The sequence below is a fragment of the Staurois parvus genome, unplaced genomic scaffold (assembly GCF_062004578.1).
Source record: "Staurois parvus isolate SC_StPar_1 unplaced genomic scaffold, SC_StPar_1.0 ptg000691l, whole genome shotgun sequence".
NCBI classification, from domain to species: Eukaryota; Metazoa; Chordata; class Amphibia; order Anura; family Ranidae; genus Staurois; species Staurois parvus.
The window spans coordinates 443943-463614 of record NW_028318487.1 but is presented as its reverse complement, the minus strand read 5'-3'; the positions used below and the strand labels follow the sequence as shown (position 1 = coordinate 463614).

Below are 19672 nucleotides of genomic sequence, written 5' to 3'. Positions count from 1 at the left end.
GCTCTCCCCGGACCCTGCATTCCTTATATCTGGTCTCCCACAGTACACAGAACATGGAAATGTAATTATTTTATTAAATATAATTTGCTAAATCCCTTTTCTCATCAGCAGTATATAGCAGTCTTGTGACTTCTATCAGTGTCCAGCAGAGCACTGGTGAAAGTTTATAGGAGTATTCATTCTCCCCTGATTGTCCTATGAGGCTGCATAACCCCGGACCCTCTAGACAGTGCTGATTGGCCGTGTTCTGATCACATTCCCCCCCCCCCCAAAAAAACACCCAAAAACCTCTCTAGCAATACACACCAAACTGAGCTTGTGCAGAGTGACTCCTAGAGCAGATGGCAGAAGGATTGGGGACAGTAGAATAAGGGGAGGATCAGAGAAGACAGGATCAAACAGCCTTTTTACACAATGCGGAGGATTAACCCCTTAGGTTCCACAGTGAGTATAACAAGCATGCTTTACTGCATCTACAGACTGATTGTATTGGATCAGACCAAAACGAGGGACAGATGAGGAGGAAAGAGGGACTTTGTTCCAAATCAGAGGACAGTCCCTCAAAATCAGGGACAGTTGGGAGGTCTGCATGTGGGCACTATCTTGCAAATTTAGCCTGCCTAGGAACACCTACTCCTCTAGACTTGCACCCCCCCCCCCTCCCTCCCCCCCAGCCATTTTGATATTTTCATAACTTCTCCCAAGAACCAGCCCACTGCTTGTGTCAGGACTGAAGGCTCTTGAGAGGAGCACTGATTCAGGGTGCTGTGATGCAGAGGCGGACTGACCATTTGGAAACTCGGGCACTGCCCGAGGGCCCGGGGTCAGTAGGGGGCCCCATGAGATGCCCCTGGTACCTTTTTCATAGGCTTTTTTGAGTTTGGGCAAGGACACAGGGGCCCCATGATCCCCTATTGCCCAGGGGCCGCATGACTTGTCAGTCCGCCCCTGCTCTGATGGTTTCAGGAAGCTATGTACTGCACCCTGTCGACCCCTCCCACCCACCACGATTGCATAGAGAAGCACAGAGACCCAGTGATGACATCACTGGATCTAAAATAAGGTATGTAATGAAAATTAGGTTTTATGTAAACCTTTCCTTATCATCCTGGTGGGGGATTGGACCCGGGGAAGGGAATCTATCAGCAGCTTTGACACCTTCCTGGAATTGATCCGTCATTTAGGGCTTCGGATGGAAGTTTTACAGAATGTGATTTATTTTTAGCTGGTGTTTGTACATCTGGAGGTAAGAAGTCAATCGTCTCTTTGGGTGTGTGAGGTCACCACTCCCGGCTCGGTCCACACCTTCTGATTCAGCTCCGTAGCTGTGCACAGATAATGGGCTGATCCTTAAAGCCCGCGGGGATGGAAAGTACAAATATCTGGGTGGCATCAATTCCTCCCCTCCGTGCCGCTCTCCACAAATAACCACACGGAATGTTTGCATTTCATCATAGAAGACACACGGCTGAGCTTTGTCACCGACCCCGGAAGGCACATAGCCAGACTTGGGGCTCATTCAAAGGACTAGCCAGGGGGGGCAATAAAAGCAGGAGGTTGAGCCGCGGTTTGACTGCTCACCTACGCAGGGACATGCATCTGCTTAGGGCTGTACACATACAGCAGGTGCAATGCTGTGCTTCACAGAGGTAGAAAATATGAAATCCCTTTTGCATTGGGTAGGAAGAACCACTGCCAAACGCAATCCTTTCAGGTGAATGGGGCCACACCGTAATTTCCCTGCAGTCATGTGCAATGCAGGGGCGGACTGACCATTTGGAAACGAGGGCCCGGGGTCAGTAGGGGGCCCCATGAGATGCCCCTGGAACCTTTTTCATAGGCTTTTTTGAGTTTGGGCAAGGACACAGGGGCCCCATGATCCCCTATTGCCCAAGGGCCCCATGAGTTCTCAGTCCGCCCCTGGTGCAATGTACTCAATTGCGGCATCACCAGTACTGGTGGATCAGTATTTTGGGAGCTGAAACGGGTAGTGAGGAGGTAACATATCATCTCCTCCCCCGCTGTCAAACATCCCCTGAAAATAATCAACTGCGTTTCGCTTTTCAGAGTGCTTGTAAAGATAGCCGCACCTCTGAATAAGCCCCAAGTCTAGGTTCACATACAGTCTGTACCAGGGGCGGACTGACCATTTGGAAACTCGAGCACTGTTTGAGGGCCCGGGGTCAGTAGGGGGCCCCATGAGATGCCCCTGGTACCTTTTTCATAGGCTTTTTTGAGTTTGGGCAAGGACACAGGGGCCCCATGGTCCCCTATTGCCCGGGGGCCCCATGAGTTGTCAGTCCGCCCCTGGTCTGTATGATCTGGGAACACGTGTATAATCTAGTCCTTTCCCAGCCTGTACACAAACGTGCTGCTTTTTAGTTCGTTTAATTCCTAATGGTACCCCTATGTGTCTGCTATATTTTATATACACGGCTCAAAAAAATGAAAGGAAGACTTTGAAAACCCATCAGATCTCAATGGGGAAAATCTCCTGCTGGATCTCTACACTGATATGGACGGGGTGATGTGTTAGGAATGTAATGACGCCCCATCGTGTGATGGAAATGAAAATGATCGACCTACAGAGGACTGGATTCAAAGACACCCTGAAAATCAAAGTGAAGAAATGATGCAGCAGGCGAGTCCATTTTACTGAAATGTTATTGCAGCAACTCAGAATGGTCCTCAGTAGTCTGTGTGGCCCCCAAGTGCTTGTATGCATGGCTGACAACGTCAGGGGAGGCTCCTAAAGAGACCATGGATGGTGTCCTGGGGTGTTTCCTCCCAGATCTGGACCAGGGCATCACTGAGCTTCTGGACAGTGTGAGGTGCAACCTGGTGGTGTCGGATGGACCGAAACATGATATCCCAGAGGTGTTCTATTGGATTTAGGTGGGGAGAGAGTGGGGGCCATTCAGTGGTATCAATTCCTTCATCCTCCAGGAACTGCCTGCATACTCTCCCCACATGAGGCCGGGCATTGTCAGGCACCAGGAGGAACCCAGGACCCACTGCACCAGGAGGAACCCAGGACCCACTGCACCAGGAGGAACCCAGGACCCACTGCACCAGGAGGAACCCAGGACCCACTGCACCAGGAGGAACCCAGGACCCACTGCACCAGGAGGAACCCAAGACCCACTGCACCAGCGTAGGGTCTTACAATGGGTCCAAGGACTTCATCCCCATACCTAATGGCAGTCAGGGTGCCATTGTCTAGCCTGTAGAGGTCTGTGCGTCCCTCCATGGATATGCCTCCCCAGACCATCACTGACCCACCACCAAAACGGTCATCATGAACAATGTTACAGGCAGCAGAACGTTCTCCACAGCTTCTCCAGACCCTTTCACGTCTGTCACATGTTCTCAGGGTGAACCTGCTCTCATCTGTGAAAAGCACAGGGCGCCAGTGGTGGAGCTGCCAATTCTGGGGTTCAATGGCAAATGCCAATCAAGCTCTATGGTGCCGGGCACTGAGCACAGGGCCCACTAGAGGATGTCGGGCCCTCAGGCCACCCTCAGGAAGTCTGTTTCTGATTGTTTGGTCAGAGACATTCCCACCAGTGGCCTGCTGGAGGTCATTTTGTAGGGCTCTGCCAGTGCTCATCCTGTTCCTCCTTGCACAAAGGAGCAGATACCGGTCCTGCTGATGGGTTAAGGACCTTCTATGGCCCTGTCCAGCTCTCCTAGAGTAACTATATCCGTCTCTCCGGACCCTGCATTCACTATTCCGCTCTCCTCGGACCCTGCATTCACTATATCCGGTCTCTCCGGACCCTGCATTCACTATATGCCATCTCCCTGGACCCTGCATTCACTATTCCGCTCTCCTCGGACCCTGCATTCACTATATGCCGTTTCCCCGGACCCTGCATTTACTATATGCCGTTTCCCCGGACCCTGCATTCACTATTCCGGTCTCCATGGACCCTGCATTCACTATTCCGGTCTCCATGGACCCTGCATTCACTATTCCGGTCTCCATGGACCCTGCATTCACTATTCCGGTCTCCCCGGATCCTGCATTCACTATTCCGCTCTCCCCGGACCCTGCATTCACTATATCTGGTCTCCCTGGACCCTGAATTCACTATATCCGCTCTCCCCGGACCCTGCATTCACTATACCTGGTTTCCCAGGACCCTGCATTCACTATATCTGGTCTTCCCGGACCCTGCATTCACTATATCCGCTCTCCCCGGACCCTGCATTCACTATACCTGGTTTCCCAGGACTCTGCATTCACTATATTCGGTCTCCCCGGACCCTGCATTCACTATATCTGCTCTCCCTGGACCCTGCATTCACTATTCCGGTCTCCCCGGACCCTCCATTCACTATATCTGGTCTCCCCGGACCCTGCATTCACTATATCCTCTCCCCGGACCCTGCATTCACTATATCCGCTCTCCCTGGACCCTGCATTCACTATATCCGCTCTCCCTGGACCCTGCATTCACTATATCTGGTCTCCCCGGACCCTGCATTCACTATATCCTCTCCCCGGACCCTACATTCACTATATCTGGTCTCCCCGAACCCTGCATTCACTATATCCGCTCTCCCTGGACCCTGCATTCACTATATCCGCTCTCCCTGGACCCTGCATTCACTATATCTGGTCTCCCCGGACCCTGCATTCACTATATCCTCTCCCCGGACCCTGCATTCACTATATCTGGTCTCCCAGGACCCTACATTCACTATATCTGGTCTCCCCGGATCCTGCATTCACTATATCCGGTCTCCCCGGATCCTGCATTCACTATATCCGGTCTCCCCGGATCCTGCATTCACTATATCCGGTCTCCCCGGACCCCGCATTCACTATATCCGCTCTCCCCGGACCCTGCATTCACTATATCCACTCTCCCTGGACCCTGCATTCACTATATCTGGTCTCCCACAGTACACACAACATGGAAATGCAATTATTTTAGAAAATATAAACTGCTAAATTCCTTTTCTTATGAGCGGTATAACAGTCTCGACTTCTATCAGTGTCCAGCAGAGCACTGTCCTATGAGGTTGCATAACCCTGGTCCCTCTGTCTGGACAGTGCTGATTGGCCCTGTGCTGATCACATCCCCCCCTCTCTAGCAATACACACCAAATTGAGCACATGCAGAGTGACTCCTAGAGCAGATGGATTGGGGACAGTAGAATAAGGGGAGGATCATAGAAGACAGGATCAAACAGCCTTTTTACACAATGTGGAGGGTTAACCCCTTCGGTTCCACAGTGAGTATAACAAGCATGCTTAACCGCATATACAGACTGATTTTATTGATATGGTTTTTGTAACAGTTTAATATTGAATGCTCTGATGATTTTTCAGAATTTCCATATTTAAATCTACTGGTGTATGGCCAACCTAACATTTAAAACACACTGTGAAACGTTGGTGTTAAATACAAATTTTTAAATGTAATAAAAATGATACATTACCATATTTAAAGTGGAACTGAAAGGTATATACAGTATACAAAATAAACTGAAAACACGATTGGATTCATTATTAATATTCAAAGCAATCTCACCAATTCATCCAAGCCTCCATGATTTATTTTTTTGAGAAATCACTTTGAGAAACACCCCCTAGCTGTTCTGGCCGTGGCCATCTTGAATAAAAGCAGATGATTCATGTAGCATTTATTTCCTGGAATCCGTCTGCCCTTAACCACTTCCAGATCGGACACTTTTACCCCCTTCCTGTCCAGGCCAATTTTCAGCTTTCAGTGCTATCACACTTTGAATGACAATTGCGCGGTCATGCAACACTGTACCCATATGAATTTTTTACCATTTTTTTGAGACAGATAAAGCTTTATTTTGGTGGTATTTATTCACCGCTGGGATTTTTATTTTTTTTACTATGTAAATGAAAAAGTCCAAAAATTTTGAAAAAAAGTGTTTTTTTTTTATAAAATTTTGCAAATAAATAATATTTCATTATAAATCTTGGCCAAAATTTATTCCGTTATTTTTTTAGTAGAAAAAAAAAATCCAAATTAGTTTATAACCAAAAATTATAATTTTTAAACATTTTTTTTTTACATTTTTATTTTATTTTTTTATAATTTTTTTTATTTTTATATATTTTTTTTTTACATACTGTCACTTTAGCAGTACAGTGTCACCATGGTGACACTGTACTACTTGTGGGGGGTGATGAAGATTTTTTTTTTTTTTTTTACACTGATTGCTTTTACACCCATATAGGATGTAAAAGCAATCATTTCTCTTCCTCTCTGTCTGCATTCTTGCAGTCATTGAGAAGTACTGAGTGAGCTGTGATTGGTCACAGCTTGTCACATGGTACAAGGCTGTTGTGAATAGCCTTGTACCATGTGACCTCTGTGATCATTCACAGATTTCACACGTAGTAAGCAATGATGTCACAAGTGACATCTTGCTTACTACTTTGCATGTGATCACTGATTGGCCAATCAGTGATCACATGATCAGGACCTCGTACAGAGGTCCCGTCCGACGATCGGTGTTTCACTGTGTCCGGAGGACACAGCGGGCACCGGATCGCGGTGATGCGCATTCCCAGGGAGCGCGCACAGCTAGAAAAGGCGGGTGCCGTTTAGGAACGGCAACCCGCCATTGGACTGCCACCGCCCTGCCGTTTATAAACAGCAGGCGGACAGCAAGAGGTTAACTCAGGCTTGCAGACATGAGGTTTCCGCTTAGCTGAGAAATCTCCCCCGCCCCTCCTCCAGATGAAAGAAAAAAGTTACCCACAAAGACTGCTAGGACGTATGACGTCATTTTGGCCTAGGCCACAAACCAGGAAGTAACTAAAAAAAAAAGTTTAACACACATAAATATAAAACACCTTCCTATCTATTTACTACATGAGCAGAAAAATGATAAAAAAATATTTATTGATAATTGGGAGTTTAGTTCCTCTTTTTAATGGTGTCCCCAAATCTTACCTACACACATAACCAAAACTAGCATCAATTATATTGTAATAAAGAAAGTCCATGTCTGAAACTCGCTGGTCCTCTAAAGTAGACCTCCAACCAAAACCAATTTCCATGCATGTGTTGGATAACTTTGTTAGACTAATTTGCTCATTTATGTAATTTATCGTCTTTCTTTATCACATTTTTTGCAGGCTGTCATATGACTGCAAGTATCGTAACATTCTAGAGAGGAAACCAAAGAGCCACCATGGCACAAACCACAGAAGTGGTGAACTTGTCTTTCCTCTCGGAGACAGAACGAGACCTCATCCTGCAAGTCCTACAACGAGACGAAGATTTACGGAAAACTGAAGACAGACGGATCAGGTTGGGAAGGAAATATTTTTTCATAGATGTGATTTCAGTTAGAGGTGGATGTTGGGTTGGGTTATCTATCTCCCTGGCTTCTTGGACCTCCTAGAGTTTTGCAGTGTTGAGATATCTCCATCAAAGTCCATAGCTTCTCTTCTGAAGCCACTTCAAGGAGCTTTCCACCCTTTACATTGCATCCAACACAAATGAGGAAACCAGGGGCGGACTGACAACTCTTGGGGCCCCCGGGCAATAGGGGATCATGGGGCCCCTGTGTCCCCACCCACACTCAAACCATACCCAAAAAGGCCTATGAAAGGTACCAGGGGTATCTCATTGGGCCCCCTACTGAACCCGGCCTTCGGGCACTGCCCACGTTCTCAAATGGTAAGTCTGCCCCTGGAGGAAACCAACTGTAAGGAAAGACTTTCCCGATGTGTCTGTGGTAGGTGGACCAGGAACACAGCAACATGGACCAGGAACATGACCGGCTGGACATTTACAGCATCTGCTCATAATAAAAGTCTCAGTATTGAGTTGACTGGCAATTTTAAAATATATCTTCAAGACAAGAAAACTGACTCTGATCATATTTTACAAAGTAATGCATTTTAAAAAGATTTTGGTTTATACAGGCGTACCTCGGTTAACGAACTTCGGTTAACGTAATTTTCGGTTAACGAACAAAAATCCATTGAAAATAATGCCTCGGTTTACAAATTTTTTTTGCAATATGAACAACATAATTGGCTTTCAATGCATTTATGAATTGTTTTTAATCATGTCCCTGTACAGTACTATGCTTTTATAAAGCGTTTTGAATAGAAGACTGTTTTTAACTTTTTTCTGACCTCCGGAACGGATTAATTGGTTTTCAATGCATTTACAAATTTTTTTTAATCATGTCCCTGTACAGTACTATGCTTTTATAAAGCGTTTTGAACAGAAGACTTTTTTTTTTTTTACTTTTTTCTGACCTCCAGAATGTCCCTGTGCAGTATTTATGCCTTTAAAGTGCGCTTTATAAAGAGTTTTGAACAGATAAAAGACTTTTTTTTTTTTAATTTTCTGACCTCTGGAATGGATTAATTGGTTTTCAATGCATTTTTATAGGAAACCACGTTTTCGGTTTACGAATTTTTCACAATATGAAAAGTCCCGCAGAACGAATTAAATTCGTAAACCGAGGTACGCCTGTATTAGAAAAAATGAAGTGGACTTTAACTTAGGTGCTCAAAAAGCCTCTCTAATGATTTCATCGTTACTTTAATGTGTTTTCAGTGATGCTTTGTATTGTTTTTATATAATAGTCCAGCATCCAAGGAATACATAACAATATCACTGCAGTTATATCGCTGCTGCAAATATGTCCGTATTAAGTCCGTGTCTTTGACACTTCTTCTAGTTCTAGGATAATAGCCATGCCGTTCACTAATCAAAAAAATATTCTACTCCTTCACTGGTTGTGCTCTCACCTGGTGTATATTCTCCATCACATCCAACAACGCCACCATCAAACCCGCCCCGCAGGCCAGAGTACTGGGTGTCATTCTGGACTCCAACCTATCCTTCCAGCCCCAAGTCCAATCTTTAACAAGCTCGTGCAGACTCCACCTCCGCAACATCGCCAAAATCCGCACGTTCCTAACCCCAGAAACCACTAAACAGCTCGTCCACTCCCTCATCATATCACGACTCGACTACTGCAACTCCCTCCTCACTGGCCTGCCTCGCCGCTGGCTATCCCCGCTTCAGTCGATCCTGAATACGGCTGCCAGACTCATTCACCTTTCCAACCGCTCCATCTCCGCCACCCCCCTCTGCCAATCCCTCCACTGGCTTCCGATTGCGCAACGGATCAAATTCAAAATCCTAACGCTGACGTACAAAGCTGTCCACCATACTGCCCCGAACTACATCACTGACCTAATATCCAAGTACCGCCCAACACGCACTCTCCGCTCCTCACAAGACCCCCTTCTCTCTAGTTCCCTGGTCTCCTCCTCCCATGCCCGCCTCCAGGACTTGTCCAGGGTGTCACACATCCTCTGGAACTCCCTGCCCCAACCCATCAGATTATCACCTACTCTCCTCTCCTTTAGGCGCACCCTGAAAACCCATCTCTTCCGGGAAGCCTACCCCACCCCCTGCTAAGTTGCCGACCTCCTCCACTCTTCCTACCACTCCATCCCCCACATCTTTCTCCTCCTGTACCACCATCCCCTCCCTCCTAGATTGTAAGCTCAAAAGAGCAGGGCCCTCGATCCCCTCATGTTTTGCATCATATTAGTATTGTTCTGTCACATGTTCTGTCCCCCTTTGTAATGTACAGCGCTGAGCAAACTATTGGCACTTTATAAATACTGTATAATAATAATAATATCACGTTCGGTCATAAAAAGCTTGTGTCCTTTTAATTGGACTTCGTGGTAAATGGATAGGATTATCCCTCTTCCCCTGGGATGGATGGTTGGACGGGCGGAGTGTTCCCTCTTCCCAGCAGGGGGTCCCCTCGCTTCCTTATGGATATTTCTGGAGCCGAATGGATGGACGGAATTATTCCTCTTCCCACTAGGGGGTCTCCTTGCTTCCTTAGGAATTTTACTCTATAGGTGTAATGGCCATGAAATGTAATAAAAGGAAATAGTGCCTTATCCTCTTTAAAATTTAATTTAATTTCAATAAAGCAGTGCACTCACATGTATTGCAAGTTAAAACCGCATTAAAAGTTAAAATTTGAATCCACAGTACAGTTTTCCAATATTGTTAAATACTTGCTGTATGTTGCGTTAAGCGTCGTGTTACGCGTTACGCCACCGGGTCACGTGGCTTCATCAGGGGTTCTGTGCCCTTTTTGCCCACATCCTAAATATTGTGTCTAAGATACCAAGATAATTGTAGCTATGGAAGTGTGATGGGGGATGTTGGATGTACATGCTGGATGACTCTATATGACACATGACTATCTGGGACTTTTTGCTGTGTGTGTTGGACTCTCTTCGGATCTCTATAAATTGGAGAGTTCCTCCTTTTGGAGATTTGACTGACACTGGGCTGGGCTATACACTCATAGGGGTAGATTTGCCAAAACTGGAGCACTCAGAATCAGGTGCATCTGTGCATGGTAGCCAATCAGCTTCTAACTTCAGCTTGTTCAATTAAGCTTTGGCAATAAAACCTGGAAGCTGATTGGTTTGTATGCAGAGCTGCACCAGATTTTGCACTCAACAGTTTTTAGTAAATAATCCCCATAGTGCCCCTTGTGTGAGGATTGGGTGTCCTTCGGCCATTTTATCTGCTTCTGTGGCTCCCTCTGGAAATGATGATTTGCATTAGTCTTGTTCCAGAAGATTGTATAACTCTTTGGTTTTAATAGACCAGGTTCCAGTGTACTGATCTCATTCACATGTTCTCCAGAAGAAGATGTATGATCATTCGAAACACATTGACATATGGATTGTTAGATGGAAAAAATACAGGGGTTGGACAATATTATGGAAAGACCAGGTAAAAGAACAAAATTGATACCTAATATGGTGTTGAACTGCCTTTGGCATCCAATACGACCTGCATTCTCCAAGGGAATTGACAAATATAGGTTTTGGATGGTGGATGATGGAATCTGATACCAATCTTCCTGCAAAAATTATGAGCCCAAACCTTGTTTTCCAAAATTGACCATAGTGGCTCTATGATATTGAGGCCTGGAGACTGTGGCGCCCAGGGGCATATTTACCACAAGGAAAACAAGGCATTTGCCTAGGGTGGCATTTTTCATGGGGGCAGCGGCATCTTTCAGGGGGGCAGCAGCATTTTTCAGGGGGGCAGTGCCGCCCCCCCAAAAAAAAGGGGTAGAAGAAGGGACACATGCAGCATGGGGACCAGGTGGGATCTGAGAGGGGCTGCTTGATGGTGTATGTAGAGCCTGACTCTTGTTCCCGGGGATGTCCGGAGCTGTGAAGGTGAGTGTTTTCTCTATCGTAGGGGTTGGGGGGGGTTGCCAGTGTATGCAGGGAGGTGGTAGTGGAAGGCTCTCTTGGATGTGGGTGGGGGGCTGGGGTGTTGTTGGTCAATGTCAGGCTCTCTTTGTGGGGGTGTTTGTCGGTGTCAGGGTCTCTCCTTGGGGGGGGGGGGGGGGAGCCAATTTTTGCATTGCCTATACAACACTGGTGGTGCCCAGGGAAGGTTTGAGACGTCCTCTGCGTACTTACAAACCAGGATGTGACCGCATCAGCTGTATGAATCGGAGCATTATCGTCTTGGTAAATGGTGCGGTCTTCGGAAAACAATGTCTGCCCCATGAGGTGCACAAGGTTGGCCAACATTTGTACAAAGTCGCTGGCAGTGACTCTACCTTTCACAGTAATGATCGGGCCTGCAGAATACCAAGATATGGCCCAAACCATGATTGTGCCGCCACCATTCTTTACCGTTGGCACAAGACAGTCCTGGTTGTAAGCCTGGGATGGTGTTGGCCATGCGTAAACACATCTCGTGGTTGGGAACAGTGTAAGCTCGATTCATCAGACCACATTACAGTCTTTCGCTGATCGATAGTCCATGATTTATTGGTCGTTGCCCTGCTCTTTCCTCTTCTGAGTATTAATATTGGTCACTAGTAGTTTGGCAATTGCACCTCTCCAGTGAATGTTCTACTTATGGAGTTCCCTCCGCACAGTTTTTGTGGACACGGGCATTGGGAGACTGAGATTGAGCTCTGCAGTCACCTTTGCAGCAGTTTTTGTTCATAATCCAGGTCACAATCCTGCGCAATGTCCTTTTTTTCTCTTTTGGTCAGTTGACCATGCTGTCCGCGCTTATGCTCATCAAACATTGTTTTCCAGGAAACTGTATATGCCGTCCTAACCTTTGATACTGGACCTCATGACACGGCAAATAAACTGGAAAAATCAGTCACAGAGGCACCAGCTACGCTGCACCAACAATTTGCCCTCCTTGAAGCTCAGTAAGATCTGACATGACTCTGTATTACCAGCAGCACATGCAGTGAATGACAAAAGTGAGGCTTTCCACCTGTTACCTAGGTGTCTCATCACACAGTGGAAGAAAAAGATGTTGCATCACTTCCGCTTTCAACATGAAACAAGTTGTCACTTTCACACCTGCAAATCATGTAGTGTTGCCATTTTTTTGTCCGACCCCTGTATATGAACCCTATGTTGAAGTATTGGACATGGTTCTACATGCACTTTTAATGTTTATACAATAAACGTTATACATTTTTATAATCTTTTGTGGTGCCAATATCTATTAACAGATTGGGACTCTATCGCCTTCACCTGGTTCTGGAGGACCTTGGGAACCTTCCAGAAGCCAGTAGGCAGAAGAGGTGGAGACCTAATCTGACTCTTTGTGGGAGTCTAACCAATCCCAGGTTTGGAGGCCCTGGTAGAGTAGGGGACCAGTCCATAAATATGGGATAGTCAGGCAGGCTAGGGAGTCGGGTAGAAGATGGAGTGCTGAGGAGAATGGTCTGGGAGGGGTCCCCTAGGTCTGGGGGGGACTGGCCTCCAGGCTGTACGACATGAACAGAATCAATGCCTGGGAGCAGCAGGAGCAATTAGGACAGAGTAAGTACATCAGCACACCCAGGGATTTACAAGGGGCCACATGTTGCAAGCTTTCAAAGGACAGCACTTTTCTTAATAATTTATCCTTGTCCTGGGAGGTCTTCAGGGCAGCCAGGAGGGCTGGTTGTGTCTGCAGGCTGTGGAGCTGGGAGCAGTTCTACAGGGGAGAGGAGACATCTCTGTATGTTGTTTACAAGAAGCTAGTTTGATTTGAGAGGGGCTGAGAGTCCCTCGCCCGTAAGAGGCAATTGCTACTGATCTGCAAAGGCTGAAGGCTTTTGAGGAAAAGAACGTTCCAGGATCTGTTTCCATAAATAGGAAGGCAGTTGTCCCCGTGCATTGATTCAGTCATGTTGGGCATCCCGTAATCCCGATTACCCTATCCAAGTTCTTTTCCCATAATAAAATAATAAAAACCAAGCTCATGGACTGTTCACTGACTGTGGATGAAAGTGTGGACAATGCGTGTTGCCTGGCTGTGCAGAGCTTAGGGGGACCTAGAAGCACAGCGGCCCTCTCAAAGGTAGGGCTACAGTAGTAAAGTTACTTTAGGACTTCTGGGATTCCCATCTTCATGTTCTCTCTTTTATAGGAAGCTGAAGAATGAGCTGCTTGACATACGGAGAAAAGGAGCAAAAAGGGGGAGCCAACGCTACAGCGACAGGACCTGCGCCCGCTGCCAGCAGAATGTGGGCCGGATGCTCCCCAAAACTAACACATGCCGGAGCTGTAACCACCTTGTGTGCAAAGACTGCAGGATGGAGACTGTTACTGGGGGCTGGAAGTGCAAAGTCTGCATCAAGGAAGCGTGAGTTACATTTCTGTATGTCATCGGGGCTCGCTGTATACATTGGTATGTATGACGGATGAAGGATGACATTGTGAAGGATGACATTAAAAAAACTGCCATTGCTGACCCAGAGCCAGTATTTGCATATCAGGTATCCTGGGACTTCACTGGCTCCATGCCAGGGGTAGACTGACAACTCATGGGGCCCCCGGGCAATAGGGGATCATGGGGCCCCTGTGTCCTTGCCCAAACTCAAAAAAGCCTATGAAAAAGGTACCAGGGTCATCTCATGGGGCCCCCCATTGACCCCGGGCCCTGGGGAAGTGCCCGAGTTTCCAAATGGTCAGTCCGCCCCTGCTCCATGCTCATTCCAGGTTACTGACTCACAATGGCAGCTCCCATATTGATTTCTTCAGAGGCAGCAGGGTAGATTTACTAAAGCTAGTGCACTGAGCCCGGGTTCACACTGATGCGGTCCAGAATTCGCAGCGTTTTCAGTGTAAATTCCGCACCGCATCAGAATCGCACCCCGTTCATGTGAACCGCTGCGGGTGTGTATGTTAAGTTAACACCCCAAAAGCAATCCGCAAAACGCGGTGCGATGTGCACAATCGGATCACATAGGTGTGAATACCCAATGCGATCCGATTCTAGTGCGGACCAAAAAAAAGGGTCCTGCACGTTTTTGGTGCGGGTGCGTTGCGATTAGAGCTATACAATGTATGACTCCAATTGCACCGCACACAAATCGCATGTGATTGGCACAGGAATGCGGTGCGGTTCCTGTGTGAATCACATACGATATACCGCACCACATATATGTGAACCCAGGCTTAGGATCTGGTGCAGCTGTGCATGGGAGCCAATCAGCTTCTATCTTCAGCTTGTTCAGTGAACCTCCAGAGGATTCCCCCCCTTCCTGACCAGGCATTACTTTAGCTGACAATTGCGCGGTCATGCAACGCCGCACCCAAATGAAATTTACATCCTTTCCCCCCAAAAAATAGAGCTTTCTTACGCTGGTATTTGATCGCTTATGCATTTTTTTTTTTTGCGCTAAAAAAAAAAAAGAGCAGAAAATTTTGAGCAAAAAACAATTTTTTTGACTTTTTGCTATAAAACATGTCCAGTAAAAAAAAATTTTAAAATCTAATTTTGTCATAAATTTAGGGCAAAATGTATTCTGCTCCATGTCTTTGCTAAAAAAAAATCCCAATACATGTAAATGAATTGGTTTACATGACAGTTATAGCGTTTACAAATGGTGGTATAGATGCTGGAATTTTTTTTTTTTATACTAGTAATGACAGTGACTTATGGCGGGACTGCGGCGGGCATTCTGACACTGGGTGGAAACTGACTTGTTGTCACTGACATCCCCAGTGACACCTATACAGTGATCAATGCTAATAAAAATCACTGACACTGTACTAATGGCACTGGGCAGGAAGGGGTTAACATCTGGGGCTATCAAAGGGTTAACTGTGTGCTGTGTGTGCTTTATTAGGAGGCCGTGTGTGTGCTTCACTGTAAGAACACTGCTATGCAGAGCCATACAAAGCAGTGTGCAGGAGTTGACAGGGGAGAGATCTGTATTGTTTACATACAGTTCTCTCTCCCCGTCAGCATTACTTGGCGATCACCAGGTGCCGGCGAGTAATCATCGGCCGGGACCCGGTGATTGACAGCTGAGGCTGCAAATAGCGATGCAGGTAGGGCGCACGCTTCTTGCGTGCGTCCCCTACCTGGAGATGCAAGATCACGTGTATATATATATGCAATTTTAAAAAAAATGCCTAAAGAATATATTTAAAAAATATATATTTTTTAAAAATATATCTGAAGAATATATTTAAAAATATATATTTTTTAAATATATTCTTCAGATTTTATTTAACATATAAAAAAGTCATTTTAACATAGATTTTTACATACATTTGTAAATGCATTCCAAAAATGTAGATTTGTATTTTTAAAGACATGCAGTATATTTGAAATGTATTTTTAAAAATATTTTTCATATGTTTTGTAATAAAAACACATTTCAACATGCAGTGTGTGTATGTATATGTGTGAACACTAATGGAATTTAGAGAAGATGGATGCAAACATTCTCCAGCATGCTGGAAAATATATCTACAGCATAGAGATAAATCTACTTTTTCTTTGTAAATATTGGGGGAGATTTACTAAAACTGGAGAGCACAAAATCTGGTGCAGCTCTGCATAGAAACCAATTGGCTTCCATGTTTTATTGTCCAAACTTAATTGAACAAGCTGAAGTTAAAAGCTGATTGGCTGCCATGCCCAGCCACGCCCGATTCTGAGTGCTTCAGTTTTAGTACTACCCCATTGAGTCTATTGAGGCACAGGTGGTTTTTTTGCTTGTAGATGTTATTTTAAACAGCATCTTTCTTTCACAGGGAGCTGAAAAAATCAACTGGGGATTGGTTTTATGACCAGAAGGTGAATCGTTTCGCCAACAGACTCGGCAGCGATTTAGTGAGGATATCGCTACGCCGCAAGCCTCCGGGGCCAGGTGTGTGGTGAAGTAAAAGGGTTGTTTGCTCACTTTTTATACACGGCTCAAAAAAATGAAAGGAAGACTTTGAAAACCCATCAGATCTCAATGGGGAAAATCTCCTGCTGGATCTCTATACTGACATGGACGGGTAATGTGTTAGGAATGTAAGTATGTCCCATCGTATGATGGAAATGAAAATGATCGACCTACAGAGGACTGAATTCAAAGACACCCCGAAAATCAATGTGAAAAATTGATGCAGCAGGCGAGTCCATTTTGCTGAGATGTCATTGCAGCAACTCAGAATGGTCCTCAGTAGTTTGTATGGCCCCCATGTGCTTGTATGCATGACTGACAATGCCGGGGGAGGCTCCTGGCGACACGATGGTGTCCTGGGGTGTTTCCTCCCAGATCTGGACCAGGGCATCACTGAGCTCCTGGACAGTCTGAGGTGCAACCTGGTGGTGTCGGATGGACCGAAACATGATATCCCAGAGGTGTTCTATTGGAATTAGGTGTGGGGGCCATTCAGTGGTATCAATTCCTTCTTCCTCCAGGAACTGCCTGCATACTCTCCCCACATGAGGCCGGGCATTGTCATGTACCAGGAGGAACCCAGGACCCACTGCACCAGGAGGAACCCAGGACCCACTGCACCAGGAGGAACCCGGGACCCACTGCACCAGGAGGAACCCAGGACCCACTGCACCAGGAGGAACCCGGGACCCACTGCACCAGGAGGAACCCGGGACCCTCTGCACCAGGAGGAACCCGGGACCCTCTGCACCAGGTGAACCCGGGACCCACTGCACCAGGAGGAACCCGGGACCCACTGCACCAGGAGGAACCCGGGACCCACTGCACCAGGAGGAACCCGGGACCCACTGCACCAGGAGGAACCCGGGACCCTCTGCACCAGGAGGAACCCGGGACCCTCTGCACCAGGAGGAACCCGGGACCCTCTGCACCAGGAGGAACCCGGGACCCACTGCACCAGGAGGAACCCGGGACCCTCTGCACCAGGAAAAAAACCCGGGACCCTCTGCACCAGGAAAAAAACCCGGGACCCTCTGCACCAGGAAAAAAACCCGGGACCCTCTGCACCAGGAGGAACCCGGGACCTTCTGCACCAGGAGGAACCCGGGACCCTCTGCACCAGGAGGAACCCGTGACCCACTGCACCAGGAGGAACCCGTGACCCACTGCACCAGGAGGAACCCGTGACCCACTGCACCAGGAGGAACCCGTGACCCACTGCACCAGGAGGAACCCGTGACCCACTGCACCAGGAGGAACCCGTGACCCTCTGCACCAGGAGGAACCCGGGACCCACTGCACCAGGAGGAACCCGGGACCCTCTGCACCAGGAGGAACCCGGGACCCTCTGCACCAGGGGGAACCCGGGACCCTCTGCACCAGGGGGAACCCGGGACCCTCTGCACCAGGAGGAACCCGGGACCCTCTGCACCAGGGGGAACCCGGGACCCTCTGCACCAGGGGGAACCCGGGACCCTCTGCACCAGGGGGAACCCGGGACCCTCTGCACCAGGGGGAACCCGGGACCCTCTGCACCAGGGGGAACCCGGGACCCTCTGCACCAGGGGGAACCCGGGACCCTCTGCACCAGGGGGAACCCGGGACCCTCTGCACCAGGGGGAACCCGGGACCCACTGCACCAGGAGGAACCCGGGACCCACTGCACCAGGAGGAACCCGGGACCCTCTGCGCCAGGAGGAACCCGGGACCCTCTGCGCCAGGAGGAACCCGGGACCCTCTGCGCCAGGAGGAACCCGGGACCCTCTGCACCAGGAGGAACCCGGGACCCACTGCACCAGTGTAGGGTCTGGCAATGGGTCCAAGGATTCTATCCCGATACCTAATGGCAGTCAGGGTGCCATTGTCTAGCCTGTAGAGGTCTGTGTGTCCTCTCCTGCTGGAGATCATCTTCTCTGCCTCTGCCAGTGCTCATCCTGTTCCTCCTTGCACAAAGAAGCAGATACCGGTCCTGCTGATGGCTTAAGGACCTTCCACGGCCCTGTCCAGCTCTCCTAGATTAACTGCCTGTCTCCCGGAATCTCCTCCATGCTCGTGAGACTATGCTGGGAGACAAACCAACCCTGCTGGCAATGGCATGTATTGATGTGCCATGCTGGAGGAGTTAGACTGCCTGTGCAACCTCTGTAGGGTCCAGGGATCGCCTCATGCTACCAGTAGTGACACGGACGCTAGCCAAATGCAAAACTAGTGAAAAACGCTCTGAAAAATAAAAAGATGAGCAGGGAAAAAACTGTATGTCAGTGGCCTCCGCCTGTAAAACCATTTCTCTTTTGGGGGTCATCTCATTGTTGCCCGTCCAGTGCACCTGTTGTTGATTTCATTAACACCAAAGCAGCTGAAAGTGATTAACAAAGCCCTGTGCTACTTAACTGACCAGATCAATAGCCCTGGAGTTTCATTGACTTGATACTATACTCTGAGTAAAAAGTCTTCTTTTAATTTTTTGAGCAGTGTATATATTTCAGTTTGTTCATTAACACATTGAACATTGCAAAATAAAAGTGCAGAGTGCTGCAGAGGCCAGGTTTCCATGTCGTCACAGGCCCTCATTGAAGATCTTTCTCTGTGTTTGTTGTATCATATCATAGATTGTGGCCTTATCTGTCAACTGTATACTTTTATTTTTAGGCCGTCGTTTCTTTCAGTGAGGCAATCGCCGTGTATTCATGACGTGTGCAGCTATTTGGTTTCTTTTCATTTAAAGATTGTTTGAAATTAAAGAGCCTTTCTTGTCCACAGCGAACAAGCGAGAGACGACAGCGCAGGCTCTCCTCGAATACACACAGCAAATGAATGAGCAGAAAGTAAAAATAGAGCAGAAGAGCCCCCAGCAGCGACAGAAGAATTATGGGTAAGCAGACCACAGGTCTCCCGCTGTGCAGAATCTCTGCTTCCCGTAACCAGATAACACCATCCAGATGTCCACACCGTGCTCATTAGTGGAAGCTGAAATTTAATCTGCTTATGCTTTTCCTTCTCCCTGATATGCTAATGACATTTTTAAATTAAATCTTTCTATTTTCATGACTACTTAATTTTAGATCCAATGACATCATCACTGGGTCTCTGTGCTCCTCTATGCAATGCAGACAGATCATGTTTGGTGGGAGGGGCCGGCAGGGGGCTATACATAGCTTTCTGAAAACATCACAGCACTCTGCCTAAGTACTCTTCTCAAGAGTTCTTAGTCCTAATCAGGGGCGGACTGACAACTCATGGGGCCCCTGGGCAATAGGGGATCATGGGGCCCCTGTGTCCTTGCCCAAACTCAAAAAAAGCCTATGAAAAAAGGTACCAGGGGCATCTCATGGGGCCCCCTACTGACCCCGGGCCCTCAAGCAGTGCCCGAGTTTCCAAATGGTCAGTCCGCCCCTGGTCCTAATGCAAGCTGTAGGATGGCTCTTGGTAGGAGTTATGC

General features: G+C 47.5%; 1 protein-coding gene across 1 annotated transcript in view; it reads left to right on the top strand.

Annotated features, from left to right (window-relative positions):
- Positions 1 to 19672, top strand: part of SYTL4 (synaptotagmin like 4) — a 114404-nt gene that overhangs the window by 60299 nt on the left and 34433 nt on the right. Inside the window, exons 2-5 of the mRNA XM_089652721.1 lie at positions 7133 to 7307; positions 13476 to 13691; positions 16097 to 16212; positions 18994 to 19105. Coding sequence (XP_089508847.1) covers positions 7189 to 7307; positions 13476 to 13691; positions 16097 to 16212; positions 18994 to 19105 — 563 coding nt within the window. The 5' untranslated portion in view covers positions 7133 to 7188. The remainder of the gene's footprint in view (positions 1 to 7132; positions 7308 to 13475; positions 13692 to 16096; positions 16213 to 18993; positions 19106 to 19672) is intronic.